Raw genomic sequence first — 21,944 nt, forward strand, 5'->3', positions numbered from 1 at the left:
TACAGCAATGTGACTTTAATCTGGACAACTACTATATAGTAGCAAAGAGTTAAGAGTTTTGTATCTCTTTGCTGCTGGTTGTCTAGATCTTTGCTGCTCAGAAAGGACTAAATGGGTGAGAACTTTTTTTGGGGGGGGGAGATATTTTTATAAATCATGATACATTTCATGGAAGATTGATTTACCTTCTTTATTGCAGTTGTGATTCAAAGCTTCTGTGAATATACTTGATTGAAGCAATTCAGACTTCCTCAATGGGTCCTGCAACTGTACTTTAGCTAATTTCCTTTACCAATTTGAATGAAAAGTATTGATTGTTTGATCATTCAAATACTGAATTATACTTCAATAGGACTAAGTGTGATGCCTAGGACAATTGTCCCTATTGCATGTCACATATACAAAAAGGTCCAAATGCATCTTATTTTTCAGTAAGTGAGCATAAAATTATCTTTTCAGACATTGTTGTTATCAACTTGGGCTAAACTCAACCTCTGAGTTGTTTGTAAAACAAATGAAATGTTGCATTAAGAACTGTTTTATACAATTTGCATTCATGCCTCTATTTTATTTTGACCAGGGAGCACTTCAAGAACGATCTGTGTCTGTCTATGACTCATTAGTTATCAGCAGAAATGTTTGTGGCCTTTACAATAACTCAGGCATCTGATTTGACAATCCTATTTATTCTAAATTTAAGCAGAGTTCTACTTTCCTCCATAAATGTTCATTTAAACACATGTATTATGCTGCACTTATTCTGAGCTCATATTTATGCTTATAAATAGACTGAGCTTCAGTTTATTTTATCTCTATTCATTAACTTAAAGCTTTATACATTACTTGGTGTTTTCTGCAAGTTATTATATCAAGCTGGCAGCTGTCTCATCTTCAAAAAAGCAAAAATGTGCATCATCAATTATGATTGATTTATTAAAGCTTTGAAATACTGAAACTCACTGAGAAAAAACCATAGGAACTATGGAATGAACTTAAAGAAGGATGAATGTGAAAAGAGACTGCCAAAGACGAAGAAAAAGAAGAAAGCAAACTGGATGTCAGAACAAACCATGGAAATTGCAAGAAAAGAAGTCAAAAACAAGAGAAAAAATCTCAGGAGGGAACTTAAGACAGACTTTCAGAGAGCTGTTAGAAGAGACAAGAAGCAGTATTCCATTGAAGATGGAAACAAACATGGAAAAACAAGGAAACTCAAACCTTGAACTGGTATGCAAACGGACACCAACAGACAAATAGTAACTGATTCAAAGAAGATTCAATAAAGATGGAAGGAGTATGCTGACATACTGTGCAGTAGAGATGGCAACATGCAAGATACCTTAGAAGATATTCCCTACTTACAAAAACCTCTAGTACTAGAAGCTGAAATTAGATCAGCATTACAATTATGTAGGAAGGCTGCAGAAATTGATGGAATACCCACAGATACATAGGAAGCAACAGAAGAAGAATCAATAAAGGTTCTAACCAAGCTATGCTAGCAAACCTGGAGAATGACACAACAGACTGGAAGAGGTCAATTTATATTCCAATGCAAAAAGGGAGACTTAAAAGAGTGTGCAAACTAATGTACAATATCCTTAATTACTTGCTACCAAAATAATGCTTAGTATCATCCAACGTAGATTAGAGTCCTACATGGCAAAAGAGATGCCAAACGTTTAAGCTGGATTTAGAAAAGGCTGAGGAACAGTAAAGGAACAGACAGTCAAGAAATACACTGCAGTCTAGCCCTTGGTAAAATAGCCATGAAGGCCTCGGAAAAGATATTCAGATGTCATGATGTGTCTATACCTACAAAGATCAGAATAGTGCAGGTAATAGCATTCCCTGTGATAACCTATGGAAGCAAAAGTTGGAACCTGAAGACTAGAATCTTCAGGTTAGAACCTGAAGAAGCGGAGTAGAAAGTGTATTGACACTTTTGAAATTTGGTGTTGGAGAAAACTCTTGAGAATAGCATGGACAGGCAATAAAACAAACAAATGAATCATCAAACAAATCAACCCAGAGTTCTCACCCAAGGCACAAATGACCAACCTAAAATTATCCAACTTTGGACACCATGCAAAGACCTAGCTCTGTGGGCAAAGCTCTAATGCTGTAAAAGGTGGGGAAAAAAGAGAGAGAGAGAGAGAGAGAGAAGAGAAGGAGAAGCGGATGACCAGCAGCAAGGTGGATAGATTCAGTTACAGTGGCTACAGGTACATTGTTTTAAGACCTGTGGTCACTAAGAATTGACACCAACTTTGTGGCATATAATCAATCAATCAATTTATTAAAGCTATCTCTGTAATATCCCAACATACAGATAAGATCTTAAAGATAAGGATATTTCTGTGATAATGAAAATCATGATAACTAAAGCAATAGTTTTTTCCAGTAGTAATGAATGGCTCTGAAGCTGGACATTGAGTATGTTGAGAGAAAGAAGATAGATACCTTAGAATTAAGTATTTGAAGACAGTTACCAAGAGTATCAGGAACTGCAAGAAGACTTGATCAGCAAATCCTGTATGACTGCTCTCTTGAGGTGATGAAAAAGCAGAAACTCATACTTTGTACATGTGATGCAAGTGGATGATGGACCTAGAAAAATTACTGTGCTTAGCAAGACTGAGTAAAGTAGGAAATGACAATGGATAATATGGATAGATGGAATCACAGAGTGTATTGGAATGTGCTGCAGGCACTATGGATTACTGCTAAGGACAGGTTGAGATTGTGGGCATTTGTTCACTTAATTTTCCTGGATTCAGACCAACTCAATAGAACCTAACTAACTAAACTAAATTACTTGTTTATTATTGCATTTATCCCACCTCTCTCTGGGAACACAGGGCAGCAAATATAGGAATCTCCTCTCATTTTAATCCAACATTTTTACAAAATAGTTTTGAGTTGAGAAAGAGTGATACTTTCAATTTAGAATGATACATCACATAATAGTGATAGGAGCCAAATATTTGGCAAAATTTAATAGTAGAAGCCTATGATTGTAATTATTGGTGAAAATGATGGCTATACTATTTCGAAAAAAACATGCATAGTTTTCCATTTGGAAGACCTCAATAGGATTATTTATTTTAAACTAAATTATTTGTGCTATAGGCAAACATATGAGGTGTTTATAAAGGGAATGGCTAAATTCTTTATAATACTTGAATAAATTACAGCACGTACAATTGCATTTATGATCTTTATCATTCCAAACTATAACTGTGACCCAAAATATTTAACTCCTAATGTGTCATCTGCCCTGATATAACTATAAATTAACAAAAGATTATAAGGATTCACAGCTCAAACATCAATAAGTTTATTTAGAAATCAGTTGCACTATGTTTTGATGAATTTATCTTACACCTTAGGTAAATGTTTACAAGACTGCAGTCTTAGCTATTACAAGATGCAGGATGTTGTTTACTACAGCTCCTAGCATACTTCACCATTTGCCATGCTGATTTGGGCTGTAAAGAATTTTAGTTCAGTTGTATCCCTAATCTTGTTTTGTATTTTATTTCAACTTGAATAAGGATCCAAAAAAGAACTGGGATTGAAGGAGAGGAAAGATTCAACATTTACTCTTATTTTCATTATCTAAAGTAAGCCTTGCAATAAAATGTATTTTCTGCTCTTTATGCAGAGACATGGATGTCTTTCAGGACAAAGCATATGACCTTTGAGAGGTACACATAAGACTAGAACAAAAACTAAATCTGATTTAATGGAAGTGAAATTTTAATATGATTCAGTTTACAGTACAATCATTGATTATGGTGACAAATTGGAAGGGTTTCAAGGGCCTATATCCAAAACTTTTATGAGCCTCATGTAGCTCCAGAGCCTCTACCTATCCACACTCACTATCTGGTTCTGTTCTGGGTCCCAACTGGCATGTTCTCTGTCAAGATGCTATGAACTGTAAGGGGTTCTAAAAGACCAAATCCGTTTCTTACCACCTCTCCTCCCATTTATATGTTGTTATCCTAGTGACTCCCAGCATTCCATGACACTTGAAGCCAACAGGAATTGTTCATCCTTGCTGAGTTTTCTAAATGTGAACATGTTGCTTATTTGGGTTTTGATGAAATCTAACCTAGTTGCACTGTTGATTTTTTTTAACACTTTGTACTTCTGTATTCCTAAACACGATACTTTTTTATCGACACTCATCCACCTCAGTTTGGTACGTCATTTGTTTAATATTGTAAATAAACAAATTTACAACTGATTCATTCCAAGATCACAATTTGTTCTAAAAAAAACATGGGGACAAATACAAAATTAGTATACAAAATGTATCGCTCTCTGAAACAGTCATTGATGAGAATTATTCAGCAACTCAGTGCTAACAGGCTGTTCAAGTCAGTCTATTTCTGCTTTATTTTATGACAACAGCTTGTACCAGAAAGAACTGTTTAAGAAGCCACTAAGTCTAAAGTTCCTTCATGAATCATTCTGACAGATTAAATCTGCTCTTTGGTATTCTGCATTTTCATGTTCTTTACCTAAGTACAAACTTAAGTGTTAGCACCAAATAATGAAATAAAAGCTTGTTTTCTGAATACACTACATATACTATAATTATATTATAATTATATACATTATAATTATATTATAACTACTGAATAAAATGTATACATAATGTAGAATTTAAGCTTCTAATTAAATAAATACAGATATTTCAAATCTAGGACTAATGTTTGGATATTACTTGCCTCTTTTACTTGCACTGACTTGTTTCTCAAACAAGTATGGTTCGACATATCTGATGTAATACAAGAATATTAGTTAGAATATTTATTTATCCCTTATTCTTTAGCTTTTTGATTCCATTTAATAAGATGACCAAAGAATCTCATACTACAAAATTACTAAGTGAAAATATTCCTTCATCTTTTCATTTAGGTCATTTCAGTCATGTATGTTTTACAACTATAAATTAATGCTTATAAGTATGCATTATGAAGAAATACATCAAGTTAAAAGACTATTTCTTTTTGTTTTATCTTTTTCATAGAGAACAAGTTAACATGTTAACATTTTGCAAAACTTCATAGCAACTATGTTTCTTTATTCCATGGTTCCTTGATGGGTATCCCAAAATATTAAGGGCTTCCAAGTTTTAGATCTCCTTGTGACTGGAGAAGTTTCCCACAGATTGTTCCAGGAATTTATACGTGGGCTTTTAATCAGGGAAGCTGCAAAACTGGTGATTTATTTTCTGGAAAATAATACCTTATTCCTAACAATTATACTTATTTAATGGGCAGACTGAAAAAAAGCTGTTTTTAATGATCTGACTAGACATGCAATAGCCAACCATGAGATTCAACAATTTTGTTAAGATAAGCACAGAGTATGGTTATATATAGCTGACTTCCAACTTATGGCATTGATTGAACAGTTTAAAAAGGGACTATCTGATAAACTAAGGGATAAGCTAATTTGACAGGGAACTTGAGGCACCTTGGAAGTGTTAATCCAGCACAGTATAACTAGACAAAAGACTCAAAGAACTGCAACACACTAAAGATAGGAAAGACACATTACTATTCTCTCTTTATTCCCTTTTTTCCCTTAAGTTTGCTCATGCAACTGGGAACCAACAGGTGACAGCTGCAAAGAGCAATGCTGGTGCATGCAAAGCCTTTATGTTGCATAGTTTTGCAATATTTTGCACTAAATTGCTCTGCTAAATGTTCCTATTCTAAACCAACCATAAAGTGCCTACATGTGGAATAAGGGGCCGCCTGCAAAGCAACTACCCTAGATATAGCAAGCCTACCTTGTCAGACGATGACACAAAGCCCTCCCTATCCCACAAGATCAGAGAAGGGGGTATCCAACAATTAAGTGGTCTCAGACATACACCTTGATCACCTTATATGTTGCTCTTTACACTCAAAGTGGCTCTGTGATAAACTTTCATGTCCTGATAAATTCTGGAGCCACTGGCCAATTTTATAGATCCTGCAATTATATCCAAATACATTTTGCTCACTCAGACAATAGACATTAATAGTAAGCCCTTGCACTCTGGCCAGTTGCTGAACATACAGGCCCTCTAACAACCACACACACACACATATAGACACACCATTTTTTATAATCAAGAAACCTTGCAACTCTATTTAACTTCTCCTTTATATATTCTATTGCTTTGGGGATGGATTGGCTTCAGAGTCACAGCTTACAGATTCGCTAGGATTGAAAAAACATTATATCTAACCCTCAGAAATGCTTGACTGACAAGTTGCCCCCTCCTTTTCTCATAAGACAGCAGAATGGTGCCTTGTTTTGATTGATTGATTGATTGATTGATTGATTGATCGATTGATTGATTGATTGATTGATTAGGTGCCATCAAGTTGGTATTGAGTCTTAGTGACCACATAGATTTCCTCCAGGATGATCTGTCTCTACCTGGTCTTTCAGGTCTTCCAACAGTGCACCCATCACCACTGTAACTGAACCAATCCATCTTGCTGCTAGGTGTCCTCTTCTTTTCTTCCTTTCCACCTTTTTCAGCATTAGAGCCTTCTCCATAGAGCTAGGTCTTTGCATAATGTGTGCAAAGTATGATAATTTAAGCCTGGTCATTTGTGCCTTGAATGAGACCACTGCATTGATTTGTTGGATGATCCATTTTTATTCAATGGTATTCTCAGAGTGTTCTCCATCACTAAAATTCAAAAGGGTCAATATTCTTTCTATCTTGCTTCTTCAAAGTCCAATTTTCACTTCCATAGAGTGTCACAGAGAAAACCATTGCCTGCATGATTCTGATCTTTATAGGTACAGACATATCATGGCATATGAATATATTTTCCAAGGGCCACATTGCTATCCTACCAAGTGCTAATCTGCAGCATATTTCTTTCTTCTTTATTGTTAATACTCAGTCTTAAAAGGCAGAAGCTATTCATCATTTCAATATCTTCATTGTCACTGAGGCCGGCTGTTGTACCTGTTGTCATTAGTTTGGTCTTCTTTATATTTAATTTTAGTCTTATTTTTTCACTGTGCTCCTTGACTTTCATTACTAGAGTTTGCAAATCCTTTGCATTTTCAAGTATCAGAGAAGTGTCATAGCACAGGTTATTAATATTTCTTTCTTCAATTTTAAAACCACACTCACTTTCTTCTGATCTAACTTCCCTAAATATATATTCAACGTATAAATGGAATAAAATAAGGGAAGACTATACAGCCGTGTCTCACTGCTTTGTCAATTTGGAGTCAGTCTGTTTTCCCACGTTTCCCATCTGGACTGTGGCTTCCTGACCTGTGAATAGGTTTTACATGAAGACAATGAGATTTTCTGGGATTCCCATTTTTCTAAGCACATTCTAAAACTAGACATGATTGACACAATTTAAGGCCTTTCTATAATCCATGAAGCACATACTAACATATTTTTGGTATTCTTTGACTTTCTCAATTATCCTGCATGCATCAGCAATAATCTCTTGCTCCTTGGCCTTTTCTAAAGCCAGTTCATCTAGCATAACCCCTTCCATGTAAATTCTAATCTGTGTTGGATGATCCTAAGAATTATTTTGGTAGCATGTGAGATGAAGGATATTATATGATACTTTGCATACTCAGTTAAGTCTCTTTAGTATTGGTATGTAGATACTCAATGCTAGCCATATGTCAATTGACTTGCTGCCATAGTTTGTTTAGAACCTTAATTTATTTATTTAGCAACCTTGTATGCCACTGCAATCAAAAGTGACTCTTGGCAGCTTAACCAAACCCAGTACAAAAATAAAAACACAACAACACTACAAGAATAGAAAGAATATAAAATATAGCAAATCATCTTTATAGATTCTTCTCCTGTTGTTTGCCATTTTTCTGTAGATTTTCCATCAATTCCTGTAGCCTTCCAGCTTGGTAATGGCAAGAGTCTGATCTAACTTCATCATCTAGTATTTGAGATTTCATTTAAGTAGGGAATATCACCTAAGGTATCTTGGATGTTGACATCTCTACTATACAGAGTTTGAGGTTGGAACATCCTTCTGAGTTGGGAGATTATTTAGAAGACATTTCTTGTTTTTCAATGTGTGTTTCCATCTTCAGTGTGTTTAAAGATGTCAATGTAATACTACTTCTTGTCTCTTCTAACAGCTCTCTGAAATTTTTTGTTAAGTTCTTTCCCGAGATCTCTGCCTTTCTTGGCTTTGGCTTTTCTTCTGTTTTTGGTAATTTCCACCAAAATTGTGAAATCCAGTTTCTATCTTCCATTTCTTGGTTTTTGGCAGTCCCTTTTCACATCCATCCTTTACGACTTATTTGATTTCAATCCACGGTTCCTCTAGTTCCCTATCAAGTATGTTCAACCCATTCCTGATGTTCCTTTTGAAAATGACAGGTAAATGGCCAAGATCATGTCATGGAGGACTTCTGGTGAGTGCCATGGCAAGCTGATGTCCTGCCAGCAGTGGGACAGTGTTTATAAGGAAAACTGCGGGTGAATGCTGGATCTGGACTAGCAAAATCTCTCTGGAGCAAGGAGAGATTGTTGAGATAACCCACATGCACTCCAGACAGCCACTCCTCATGAGTAACCACAGGAAACATGGTTTCGCAGTTGGCTTATGGACTGAGTGGCTGGGAGTTGAGGGTACCATCTAAGCTCATACTCATAATGCAGCCTTTTAAGGACTAAAAGCTCGACCAAGCCTCATTTCTTAATCACTTTTTGGATTATATTTTTATTGCTTTGGAAATATTAAGAACCTTGAGATCATCAAGTTTCTACTGTATTCCCTGGGTGAGTTTCCTTTCCCTTAATGAAAGAAGTTTCAATACAATTTTAAGGATTTGGAAAAATATTATTTTTTGGATCACAGCAAAGGGTGCTTAGAGTGTTATTTTTGGAAAGTTAAAAATGGACTAACGGGCCAGAGGGATCTGGAAAGGTTTAAAATTAATTATATAATCCTTTCCATGGGAAACTGTGGATGTTATTGGAAAATAAACAAGGTGATAACTTGAGTTGTTGAAGGTAGGATACTAGAGGGCTCAGAAGCAAATAAAATAATGGATGCATCAAGAGATATGTGGAAATTTTTTTCAGAAGTTACTTTTAAAAATTTCTGCCATTATTGAAAGACTAGATGAAGCTGTGGAAGAGAAACAAGCTCTACTTAATAAGAATGAAATTGACTTAAATGAGGACTTAAAAATGATAGCCCATAAGAAGGATATGGAACAAGATGAATTGAACCTACAAACAAAGCCGGCTGATGTTTCAATAATTAAAAAGGACTTGCGAATAATAGACCAGAAGTGTGGCATGTATAACCTTTTTATACTGGATCTGCAAAAGGGAAGTGGCAATGTTGTCTCTGATTTTGTGAGCAAAAACAACAAAATGAAAGGAAACCAAGTGTTGGGGTGATATTTGAAGGGGCTTAAGATCAAGATATTTGGGAAGGAGAAGGAATATAAAGTAGACTTATTTGATCATGGTTAAAATAGAAAGATTGTTATTAATTTGGCAATCTTTAATAGATTTCTTTAGACAAGGACTGGAAGATGATGTTTTAAAGATTTGTTCTATGGATAAGAGTTCTATTTCTGGCAATATTTAATCTCTTTTTGATTATGAAGATGTTTTAGGCTTTGTTTTAATGATAGAGAGTTATATGGGATTATTTCTTATATTTTAAATTTATCTGATTAACTTTAAAATAGTTACGTTACTATTACTGATACTTTTGTTTGGTTTCTTATGGACTTTATTGGATTGATAAGATTTGGGGGGTTTGTTTAAGAAAAGGAAAGAAATTGAGTGAACTTATTGGATTACGTTTATAACAGATATGTGGTTATTTCTGGTAACCCTTAATGGACTTTTGTGGATTAGGACAGTTTTATATGCATGTTTATAGAGAATGAGGTGAGATATGGGGTGAAGGATTATTTGTTGTGTTTTAAGGGATGGTGATAAGTTGTTAAAGTTGAATATACTTGCTGGGAAGAAGCGGGAAGTTACTTCTTCTATTTCTTTTCTTTTTAAAAATTTTTTTAAAATTTTATTTTTATTTTTATTTCATTTTTCTATTTTTTCACTTTTTCACTTTTTTACTTTTTCTTTTCACTTTTTTATCTTTTGTAGTTTGCACTACTTTTATCTGTATACTGTAATTTCTAATAAAAAATATTTTTAAAAAAATCATGTGAAAACTGGTTGGTTTTATCTTCTACTTTAACTTAACATGGAACTTGCACATGGGCAGTTCATGATCTATTCCACATTCCCAAGAACATTCAGTCCTTGGCCATGTCTTTACTGATATAACTGAGCTCTTTCACTTCCTTGTACCAATGATAACATAATCAATATGATTTTTGTGGACCCCATCTGGTGATGTCCATGTATATATTGTTTTGGTTGTTGAAAGAATGTGTCATCTATGAAGGAATGATTGGATTAGTAGAAATGGATAAGTCATTTTTTGCTTCATTTCAGTTTCCTAGGCCATACTTTCCAACCACATTTTCTTCCTTAAAATATATATATTAAAATATAAAATATATTACTTTGGCATTCTAGTCTCCAACCACAAGCAGTACATCTGTCAGTGCGTGGTCAACTGAACATGACCATAAAATTAATCAACCTCCTTTTCTTCTGCATCAGTGGTTGAAGCATAAACATGGATAATTGTCATATTAAGGGCTTTCCATGAAATCTAATTGGTATTATTTGGTCATTGATTCCTTTTAGCCAAGTACTGTTCTTGCTACTGTATATCCTTCCTGGTTATTATGCAATGGTTTTGAGAAAGAACAGGCATGAACCTTGCCCTCCATAAACCCTGTGATTGTAATATAAACTTGATTCCAGGAGCTCAGATCCTTACTAAACACCCATAACATGTCAACAGCAGAACCAATCTGCTCAAAGGAATTTACTGATGACAACTTGCAGAAAAGGTTCATCCAAAATTCTACATCTACATTCACTGCATTAACATTCTTTGTCAAAGAGAAAGATGGTTTTCTGACATTGATCCTTTATTTTGGAATTTGGGACCATTATTACCTCCTCCTTTTAATTTCTGAATATGAGGAACAGGTGCACAAAGCATGTGTTTTTACCAAATTGGATCTTGGGAGGCTTAGAAACTGATTTGCATAAAGAAAAGACACCAATACTTATCTGTATTTGACATGTGTTATGGAAATTTTGAGTATTATGAATGAAATTTTTCATGATTCTTGAATTTTATTTGATTCCACATTTAGTTGACTTATTTATTTAATTCTGAAGACCCAACTACTCACAGTGAACCCTGGACTATACTTGAATGGTTTCACCAACACAATCTGTATGCTAAGCTTAAGAAATGTCCTTCAATCTGCCTGTCTCTCCAGATCATCAATTAGCTGTTCAAAGACAAAGACAAAAACCAAGTTATGACCACCAGCATGGTTGGGCCTGAGATTTCTTGATACTAGCCCATGGTCTCTATGGAGGACATGAACTTCCAAACATTAATGAAGCTGGCCCAACAACAAAAAGGGGAGATTTTCCATCACCAGCCAGGAAACCAGCTTCAGCAGCTTGGAGAAGCACGGTAGTCAGTACACCAGGAGGATCCCAAGCTGGTCTCTATAGCTGAAATCTAACATAAAGGCACTCACACCCAATTATGTTATGATCAACATCCCTGACCACTGGTAGGATATCCCTAACAATCAGAGCCACCAACATCCCTCCCTTAACCTGAAAGGACCTAAATATTTTGTTCTTTTGTCTGCATTTCATCTTCACCTGGTGACCTGAAAACCTGAATACCCCATCCTATCTCACTTCCAACACTGGCCTTGAGTAGAGACTCTAGAAGCTGAGATGCACACTTCTAGCTTCATTGAGTGATTCTGCATGCAGCAGCAACAAGACTCTTATGTAAAAGCTCAGATAGGTAACCTTCATAATTCCCCTTTTCTTGGGAACACAGAGTTCATCTTCCCTCTTTTTGGGGGGAACAGAGAGAATTGAACAAAATTGATTATGCATTCCAAATATACATTTTAAAACATGGAGACAGTGAAGCTTTGCTATGACAGCAGACTAGCCAGACATTTTGGAATATTTAAGACTATCCATCTTTAACTTGGAGATTTTGGTGACCTCATGTCCAAGCAAATGTCAATGCCTACGTGTCTTCTTATCATACCTACTACTGTGCCAGACCTTTAACCATGAAATCAACACCATTTCCCTGGAAGGGGAGAGAGAGGGAGGAGAGCTGTTCAACCTCAACAGACGTAGAAAATCTGCAGAAAAATCACAGATCCTTGGTGAGTTGGCTACGTGGAAAGGAGGGAGGAGAGAAGCACCAGCCTTCTCTACATGCAATGGATGGGGAAGAATTGCTCTTAAAGTGGGAGGGGATGTGAGAGCCCATAAGTTCAAAAGTAAACAGTCTGATACCAGATGTTTGTTACTGAAGACAGATGCCACATTGCACAAGCAGGAGAAAGATGAAAGAATTTAAACTTCAGTATAAATAGGGCTTATATTTGATATAGAAGTCACTGGAATTCATTTGCAATAGCTTTATTGCTTTTGTACACTAAACCTATTTATCTGACACTTTGGTGCCATGGGATTCTATTCTTCAAAGGTTTCATTTTTGTTTGTTTTTGCTGCCCTGCCCGCCAAGGGAAGCCTCACAGATTTCCCAGTGACAATAGAGACAGTCACCTTCTCTCTCTCTCTCGCTCTCTCTTTCTTGAAAACAGAGGTACACAAATAAAAATCATAACACAGGAGTGGAATAATTAGTGGAAAAAATAATCCCAATAGAGCCAATGAAATCAGAAGTACTATTTATATGGTCAGATCTACATGGCCCAATCATCATATAGCTAATCGGTTTCATGAGATTGCATCACAAGGAAACATCTGATGGATTCTTTAGTGACATTACTCCAGGAATAGCAGGTCAAAGCAGATTTGTATGGCAAAATAATTGTATATGGTCCCAATATTATTGGCTTGATATTTTCTCAATTCCTTTGGTCAATGTTAATTTGATTTCTGTAACATACAGCATTGTTCAGCAATAGAAACCAGGTAACAATCTTGACTAATTAAAGGTAATTCAATTCCCGTTTTATCTTCTATTGCAGATTTCTCTCTTTTGAGGTGGGGTGGGGCAATAGAGAAAAGGTATTTCCTCAATAGCAGGCAATTTTATGTAGCATTCATTTACTGACTCATGAAGCAATCACTCTTCTTTCTGTATGATGCAGTAACATTTCTACAGTTCTCAGTGTTACTCTGCATAGAACTCCATGCACCTACCCAGATTTCAGAATCAGTTTAGAACTAGCTATAAAGAACAAATATATGTTAAGCAAAATGCCTTGTTATACATAAGGAATATTCTTGATTACCTACAGACTTCTAACTACTTGCCACAGGACACAGCAAAATATTTTCATCATTTGGGCAAGAAGTTACAGAGATTTCAGAACTCTGAGAATGGGAAAGTGGCAGCAATAGGAATCAAAATAAGGCTGAGCAGATGCCTCTATGCATTCATTTATTTTTCATCCAAGGTAATCACCTCATAAGATGCATCACAGATTAAAGAAGATGAATAGACATATATGGGAATGGATAGGTAAATAAAAATGAACGCTCATACTGAATGACTTGATTTTCGGGGAAAAAGGAGAGCAATGAGAAGCAGAAGAAAAATAAATGCTAAAACTTTATTTTCCATTAAAAAATATTTTCTTTAAAGAAAAGACAAGAAAGAACAAATCTATCCCTCATAGGAATGAGTGCCATTCTGAAGAGTCTATGTTACTAGCCTCAAAACTGACTTTAGATTTTCATTCTGTTGGGTGCCAGTCCACATAGATCTTGTGGCAATGAGGCTTCCTCTATATAAAAATAGCATGTATCAATCTCTATTTAAATGCCCAGAATTTTCTATGATAATGGTTATAGTGACACACTCTGGTTGAGCTATAGAAGAGCAGTTTTTACAAAGGCCTCCAGTGATTATGTGGGCAGCTCTGGATACCTTATTTGCCTTTCCCAGCCTAGTGACCTCCAAATATGTTTGGAATTGTCTATTATCAAAATCGGAAATTGGTTGAGTTTTTAGGTTTTACACCGGTCCGGAAAAGGCTGTAATTTTTATTGACAAGTAAAAACACTCCTCCGTTTGCTTTATAAAGTTACACTTGTCTTACATTTGACACTAGGGAAAAAATAAAAAACTTCTGTCATTAATGGAATGTCTAACAAAATATTCTTACTATTCCACTCTCTAAACCATTTAACCATATTAAAATAATAATTGTCAACCTTAAAATATTATAGACCTTTCTTCCAAATTCCTGTGTATTTGAGATCCATGCCTCTTTTGAAGAAATAATGTATTAAATAGTTTTTTTAAAAGAGATTCAGCTCTACAGCTTAGTTTAACAACACATTAATTTATGTAATTTGACAAAAAAATCTGTCTTTGAACAGAAAAGGTTTTATCTTTATAAAATCATTAGTTATCAGTCTCATGGAAGGTGTTGCTGTTTGCTATCTAATATTGGAAGGGAAAAAAACAATTAGCTTCATTAAAAATTACTAAATTTATTGTATGCACATATAATGGGGTTTCTTCTCTTTTGTTCTTTTGGGAGTTTTAATCAAAGCAAATCTTTTTGAATAACTGTCATTATTCATGCAACATTTGTAATGCCAGATACAAATTTAATGTACTGATTGCCAGCATTTTTCCATAAGCAACAACTGAACCAAGGTCTTAGTATAGCCTGCCCTACCAAATAAACCAATTTCAGCCTGTCCAAAACAGCCTGTATTTATTATGCAGGGGTTTCTATGACTAGCAAAATAAGCCATCTGCCATCAGATTTCCTGCTGACCTTAATGAAAAGCCGATCCTCAAAGAGCTAGAAAAGTGAAAGGGGATGGCGGGGGAGGGGGGGATGAGAAATCAGCGATGCTTAAAAGCAGGGGAGAATCCTTGCTGAGCAAATCTTGCATCATGACCCCAGTGGAAGAGTGCCTGCCTTCAAAACTAATGCAAGAAGTTCAATCAAATGCATGTGACCGCAAGGTCTGGAATCGTTCAGGTGGATTCAGCCGACCCTCCCCGGGGAGTCAGCCCACGGCCATCGCTGCAGACCCGAAAGGGTGGGCGTCCCCTACCTTGAAAGAAGAAAGCTTTGCTGCCGTTGTGCAGCCCCTGAACTTGCCGCACTCCAGCCACAGAGTCCCCCAACGGCAACTCGCTCAGCACGTCAATCTGCACCGAAGGGTCCACGCCAATGCCGAAAACTGGATCCAGAAAAATGAGAGGATTACCACGGAACGGGGACAACTTGTCTCCCTTCGCCGTTTGCTTCCCGAGACCCCCGATTCCTCCTCTCTAACGGCCCACGACATGGGGATCCCCTATGATCTGTCGCATGGCCAGTCCTAGCTGCGGGACCTACTTTCGCGCGGTCCATTGGCAAAGTTCTGGGGGTCGGATGTGCGGCCCCCCCTCCTCCCGCCGTCTCCCCCGGCGGAGACAGACCCCAATTCTCCCCCTGAGAAACAAAGACCCGGCTGAATCAAGGGCGCCGCGCGGGAGATGGGTGGCATGGGGGGGGGGGACTGGTGGGAAACCCCTCCTCGCCCTTACCGGAGCTCAGGCACAAGAGCAGGCACAAAGTGCTCGCGAAGACCGGCGGGGACTCCATAGGGCGGGAGAGGGAGCGGCAGCGATCAGTCCATAGTCCTCCTGGGGAAGCGGATCCCGGCGAAAAAAGCGCCGCCCGGAGCCTCCCGAGCTTGCTCTCTCTTTTCCCTCAGGAGAAAGTCAGGCTCCAGCAGGCGAAGGTCAACGAGATCGGAGCCAGCGCCAAAGCTCGCGGCATCCTTCCGGGCGTCTCAAGCCGAGAGCGGCAGCCGCCCTGCGCCGCGAAGCCCGAAGCCGCCCCAGTGCCTAAAGAGCGTCGCGCGTGGGGCAATGCCGGGAACTCCTCCGGGGAAGCGACGCGAGCGAGCGAGCGCGGGGAAGAGGCACCAGAGGCGTATCTACCTCGCCTCTCCCTTCGGGCTCCCTCGCCAAGCCTCGTCGCCGTTACCAATAGCAGCAGCAGGAGCCGCCGCCGCCGCTCTGGCCACCGGCGCCGGCGAGGCTTCAGGCAGGCTCCTCCTCGCAACCAGCATCAAAAAGGGCCGAGAAGGCGACAGGTTGGAAGAGGAGGAGGCGGGCTGGGGCCGGTGATGACAGGCGGGTGGGCGGCGACGGGGAGGCGTCCTCCGACACCTCCCGCGCCCCTCGGCGCCTGCCTCGGTCTCCTTCCGCAGCTGCCTCTGGTCGGGAAGGCGCCGAGAACGGGGGATTCCTTCTCCGGTTGGGCCTCCTCGCGGGCTTCCTTTCCGGGTTCACTTTTCTGCAAAAGAGGTGCAAAGCCATCCGCCTTCGCCCCCCCTCGAGCTTCCCACAGGCGCGCAGCCCTCTCTCGATCTAAAGGCTGGAAATTCCTCCAGTTGGAGCCGCCCCAAAGGCACCAGCTGTTGGAGAATGGCCCATCTTCATCCCCTTACCCTGTAAAGCCTCGGTGCCCATCTCCACTCATTCAGCTTACGGTGACTAAAGTAACCCATTCGGGCTTGTCCCAGAATTCTCATGGGACCTAGAAACTGTGAAGAAATGATACAAGTAGAAAAAAATCTCAGAAGAAACGGCTTCCACTCCCCGGATAGTTAAGGTCTATCTAAGCTCAGTTTTATTTTATATCCTCCATATGTTGAGTTACACATGAAGATAAGGAAAGCTCTAGCCCAACTTCTGTCGATGGCATGAGGATGCAGATGACTAATCTACACTAGCTAGCAGTAGCTCTTCCAAACTGGGGCAGGGTCTTTCCCCGTTCTACCATGAGTTGGACTCCAGACCTTCTGAATGTGGTTTACCACTAAATTAGGGCAACTCTTAGGGCAGTGTTGTCCAAACTTGGCCACTTTAAGATGAGTGGACTTCAACTCCCAGAATTCCCCAGCCAGCATGGCTGGCTGGGGAATTCTGGGAGTTGAAGTCCACTCATCTTAAAGTGGCCAAGTTTGGACAACACTGTCTTAGGGCTTTTCCCCAGTATTTGTTGCTCTGGCTTTGCTGCCCTCTAGCTGAGTTCTCTAGCACAAATCAAGGGGTCTCACTTCAGGATTCTGCCTGCCTAAATGTCCATTCCTAACCACGTTGATGCCTAAATGACAAAACACAACACATTGCACTCACGTACATAAGGGGTGGGGTTGCATGAAAATTTGGCAACCCACATTTCATCATTGCAGACACTATGTTCAACTGGCTTTTCCAGGCTGGTTGTCTGACTCTCCTCTCACATCCCATCTGGGCATCAGCCAAGTTAAAATTGTCTGAACTAAAAAAATATGCAGGAAAAAAATATCCCCGGATAGGAGCAAGGCCAGCTTCCAATTAGCAACAAAGCTAGCTGAAATCAGTTCAGGGGGGAAATGCCTGAAGCTGCCAGATGCAGGCAAATATGGCAAATAAGCAACAAAAGCTAAATTCAGTATCCCTATCTCTGGGAAATGCAGTGAAGAAAGGCGGGGCTGCAGCATTTACAGTCAAGATCCCCACTGACCCCATTTCATAGATTCTGTTAAAATGGAATTGTGTGAATGCACCTCCATTTCTTCCCCAAGTAAATCAACAGACCTCTTCTCGGTACTTTGCTGAGAACCTGGTTCCAAAATTAGGGAGTGGGGGTGATGGTGGAAGGATTCAAGACCCATGGTGCTAGTGGCAAGGGCAATGGCCAAGAAAGAGGCTGGCCAGGGTCCAGGAGAAGGATGCACCAGCACCTCCCTATACTCTCAAAACACACCTTTGCTTGCATCCACAAGTCAGCGAGCTTCACCTCTAATAAAATAAAAAAATCTAATATCTACAATAAAATCTATAATAAAAATCTAATAAAATAAAAAAAATAATATCGATGTTTTTAAATTATGGAATTTTAAAAATATTGTTCTTTTATATGGTTTGTTTTTATTCCAATAGAAGAGAATATATGTACCTCAGGGTTGAACAGTGGAGTCCTTGGTGCTCTCTGAGCTTGGTGGTTTGCTTGCAGACGTTTCATTACCCAAATGCTGATGGTGTTACCTACCTGGGTAATGAAATATCTGCAAACAAACTCCCAAGCTCAGAGAGCAGCAAGGACTCCACAGTTTGTTTTTATTATATGCCGCCCAGAGTCACATTTGTGAGATGGGCAGCTACATAAATATGAATATAATTTATATTGATTTATATATTTATATACAAATATGATCATTGACTATGCAAAAGCCTTTGATTGTGTGGATCACAACAAACTGTGGCAAGTTTTTAAAGAGATGGGAGTACCAGACCACCTTACCTGTCTCCTGAGAAATCTGTATGTGGGCCAAGAAGCAACAGTTAGAACCGGTCATGGAACAACCGATTGGTTCAAAATAGGGAAAGGTGTACGACAAGGCTGTATACTGTCACCCTGCTTATTTAACCTATATGCAGAGTACATCATGAGAAATGCCAGGCTGGAAGAATCACAAGCCGGAATTAAGATTGCAGGGAGAATCATCAACAGCCTCAGATATGCAGACGATACCACCCTCATGGCAGAAAGTGAAGAAGAACTAAAGAGCCTCTTGATGAGGGTGAAAGAGGAGAGTGCAAAAGCTGGCTTGAAACTCAACATTAAAAAAACTAAGATCATGGCATCTGGAGACTTCATTTATTTGGGCTCCAAGATCACCGCAGACGGAGACTGCGGCCATGAAATTAAAAGACGCTTGCTCCTTGGGAGGAAAGCTATGGCAAGCCTAGATAGCATATTAAAAAGCAGAGATGTCACCTTGCCGACAAAGATCCGCATAGTCAAAGCTATGGTTTTTCCAGTAGTAATGTATGGCTGTGAGAGCTGGACCATAAAGAAGGCTGAGCGCCGAAGAATTGATGCCTTTGAACTGTGGTGCTGGAGAAGACTCTTAAGAGTCCCCTGGACTGCTAGGAGGTCAAACCAGTCAATCTTAAAGGAAATCAACCCTGACTGCTCATTGGAAGGATTGATAATGAAGCTCAAGCTCAGATACTTTGGTCACCTAATGCGAAGAGAGGACTCTTTGGAAAAGACCCTGATGCTGGGAAAGATTGAAGGCAAAAGGAGAAGAGGACGGCAGAGGATGAGATGGTTAGATAGCATCACTGAAGCAATGAGCATGAAACTGAGCAAACTCAGGGAGGCAGTGAAGGACAGGAAGGCCTGGCGCAATATGGTTCATGGGGTCACGAAGAGTCGGACACGACTTAACGACTAAACAACAACAAAATACAAATATGAGGAATAAACAAACAAATAAGTCCACTAATAAAATTACAGATTTTATAATCTTGAATCGGCTTAAAAGGGGAAATACTGCTTTTATTCCAAAATATACACAACAGTGGTTTATAGCATCAGCCAGCCATTGTTGAGATGACATAAAGACTGTTCTCCTTTCTGTTGGATCATCTCAGTGATGAGTGGGTATGGGGTGCTCTAAGTACAAGGAGGGGAATGGCTTCAGTCTGTTTCACTCATGGGCTGAGGACTCAAGAAGGTCAGCCTAATGAGGGAAGAAAGAGGCTGCTGAGGCAGGATGGTACTGGGGTCAGTTGCAAGAGAGGAAACAGCCTCCATCTTTTTCCTCCCACAGCCAAGTCAGATTCAACTGAATCCTTGAAAGGATCCTGTGGCCCTTCTGGATCTATGAATTAAATAAATGCACACACTTTGTCTCTTGATCTGCAACATAAACTGATGCCCTGTAGGGATGAAGACCACTCTGCCATCTCTCTCTCTCTCTCATTTACACACATGGGGGGGGGAGAGGGAGGGAGGGAGGGAGGGAGGGAGGGAGGGAGAATTATCTCAAAATAGCAGTGGAATCCATCATCCATACACTTAGTTGTTATTCACAAAACCATTTATGGACTATCATTCTTTTTCAAGGCATGGGGGGGGGGCGTGTATGTGTGTATGGATTGTAATATGCACCTAGGGACTTATGTGGTGAACCACACAATACAGAGGGTCAAACAACTGTCTTTATCTTACACACTTAAAAATTAATAAAAATATATTCTATAAAATTGTACAAAAACTGCATGGCTCTAATTCTCTCCCACTGCAGAGTCTAATGTTTCTAAAAGCAAATATGTACATCTATAATTTTGCAAATTATATTTTTTAAAAATGAAATAAAGGATTAGCAACTATTAGGTAGTACTGAATGTTTTATTTAATCGTACTCAGTGTTTTGCTAATGACTTAGTCCACCTGCTGTGAATTGGTGCAATAATTATTTTTAATTAAGAGAAAATTACCATCAGGATATGAAGTTTGCTATGAGCTTGGTTGAAATCTTATTGAGTTATTAAAATGGCCATAAAAATAACAGAAGAAATAATTCTATATCATCTGGTTTTGGGAAAAAAGGTTAGCTACAGATACAATAATAATTTTATATATATTAAAATTGATGGTTAGATTTCTATCAGAAGATAACCCCAAATTTCAGTATAATTTTAGTTATAATTCAAGATAAAGATTTCTTTTCCATTTTTCCTGGAAACAGCAGCTAAATAATCCATTTGAATTGTGGAGAAAAAATAACAGAACTACCATGAAAAATTATGAACATTTTTATTTTACAAAATTGATCTCTCAGTTGAATATTTTTTCAACAATACTCACTATGGATAGTCAGATACTGTACCTTAAGTATTACTAAGGTCCCCATTCCCCATGTCATGCTTTTTAAAAATAAAATGCTATGTTTTGATGTGAGTTTTATCATAGGGGGGCATGTTTAGTGCTCACAAGTGCTGTCCGAGCGAGTTATCTGTACAGTAAACCAGAAGATATTCTACAATGGGCCCCTTTTACTGGTAAGAAGCTGCTTTCCTGGTATTTCTTTCTATTGCCCCATAGCACAGTGTCCTTTGTATATCAAGCTCAGTGGACAGGATTATAATTTCAAAAGAAGTAATTATTTGTGTAATATATCATTTGTGTTTACTGTAGGAACATAAGCCATAGATACAAAAGTACAGTCACGAAAGTGAAAGATCATGCTAGGAATTTTGTATTCCCCTTTGTAAAGTGCAGTAAGCTTGTGCGGAGTTGTGCAATCATAGAAAAGCCATGCAGGTGCGCCTTAAAGATCTCCCCCAGTGGCTGGACATAACACAGCATTGCACAAAAAAAGCACTGAAGAATGTAGTTGTCAAGATCTATGCAAGTAGAACCTTCAATTGCTTTTAATTTAGTTTCACCATGTATATTAAATGGCTAATAGTAAAAATGTTAATTACAGGCCGCTTGCTTGACCTGCCATTGAAGTTAGGAGAAAGGGGGTTTTGCTTTGTAGAATTAGACTCAACAAACTATAGCTGCTGTGCTTTTCTCCCAATAAAGAAATCTTTGATGAAACTGTTTAGTCTCCAGAGGATTTACTAAACTTTTAAAATGAGTGTGCAGACTCTGACAGTAGTAGTGAGATGGGCAGCCAGAAGGAAGGAAGAAGGGAAGGGAAGGGAAGGAGGGAGGGCAGGAAAAGAGGTTGGGAAATTACAGTGTAATACCAAACTTTGTGGAACCAAGAAAAAATAATTACAGATTGGTCCCAGTGACAGCTCAGATTCTAGCTTTTTATTATTAGATTTTTATCCAAGAGAATGAGAGCAAGAGAGAGAGAGAGTCAACTCCAGGTGGCAAACATGCCTAATACGCCTCCTATTTTCCCCACAACAACAACAGTGCGAGGTGGGTTAGACTGAGAGAGTCACTGACCCAAAGTCACCCAGCCAGCT

The 21,944-nt window shown here is 38.7% G+C and overlaps 1 protein-coding gene across 2 annotated transcripts in view; it reads right to left on the reverse strand.

The window, feature by feature from the left end:
• NELL2 (neural EGFL like 2) overlaps positions 1 to 16,186 on the reverse strand; it is a 120,616-nt gene extending 104,430 nt beyond the window's left edge. For both annotated transcript variants that reach the window (XM_088141756.1, XM_088141755.1), the window contains exons 1-2: positions 15,717 to 16,186; positions 15,239 to 15,367 (exon numbers count right to left, since the gene is read on the reverse strand). In XM_088141756.1, coding sequence (XP_087997882.1) covers positions 15,239 to 15,367; positions 15,717 to 15,774 — 187 coding nt within the window. In that variant the 5' untranslated portion in view covers positions 15,775 to 16,186. The remainder of the gene's footprint in view (positions 1 to 15,238; positions 15,368 to 15,716) is intronic.
• Between the last annotated feature and the right edge of the window lie 5,758 nt (positions 16,187 to 21,944).

Source organism: Python bivittatus, unplaced genomic scaffold (genome assembly GCF_059951505.1).
Source record: "Python bivittatus isolate LINGU-HERP-01145 unplaced genomic scaffold, Pbiv_v1 ctg000330_np1212, whole genome shotgun sequence".
Classification (NCBI taxonomy): domain Eukaryota; kingdom Metazoa; phylum Chordata; class Lepidosauria; order Squamata; family Pythonidae; genus Python; species Python bivittatus.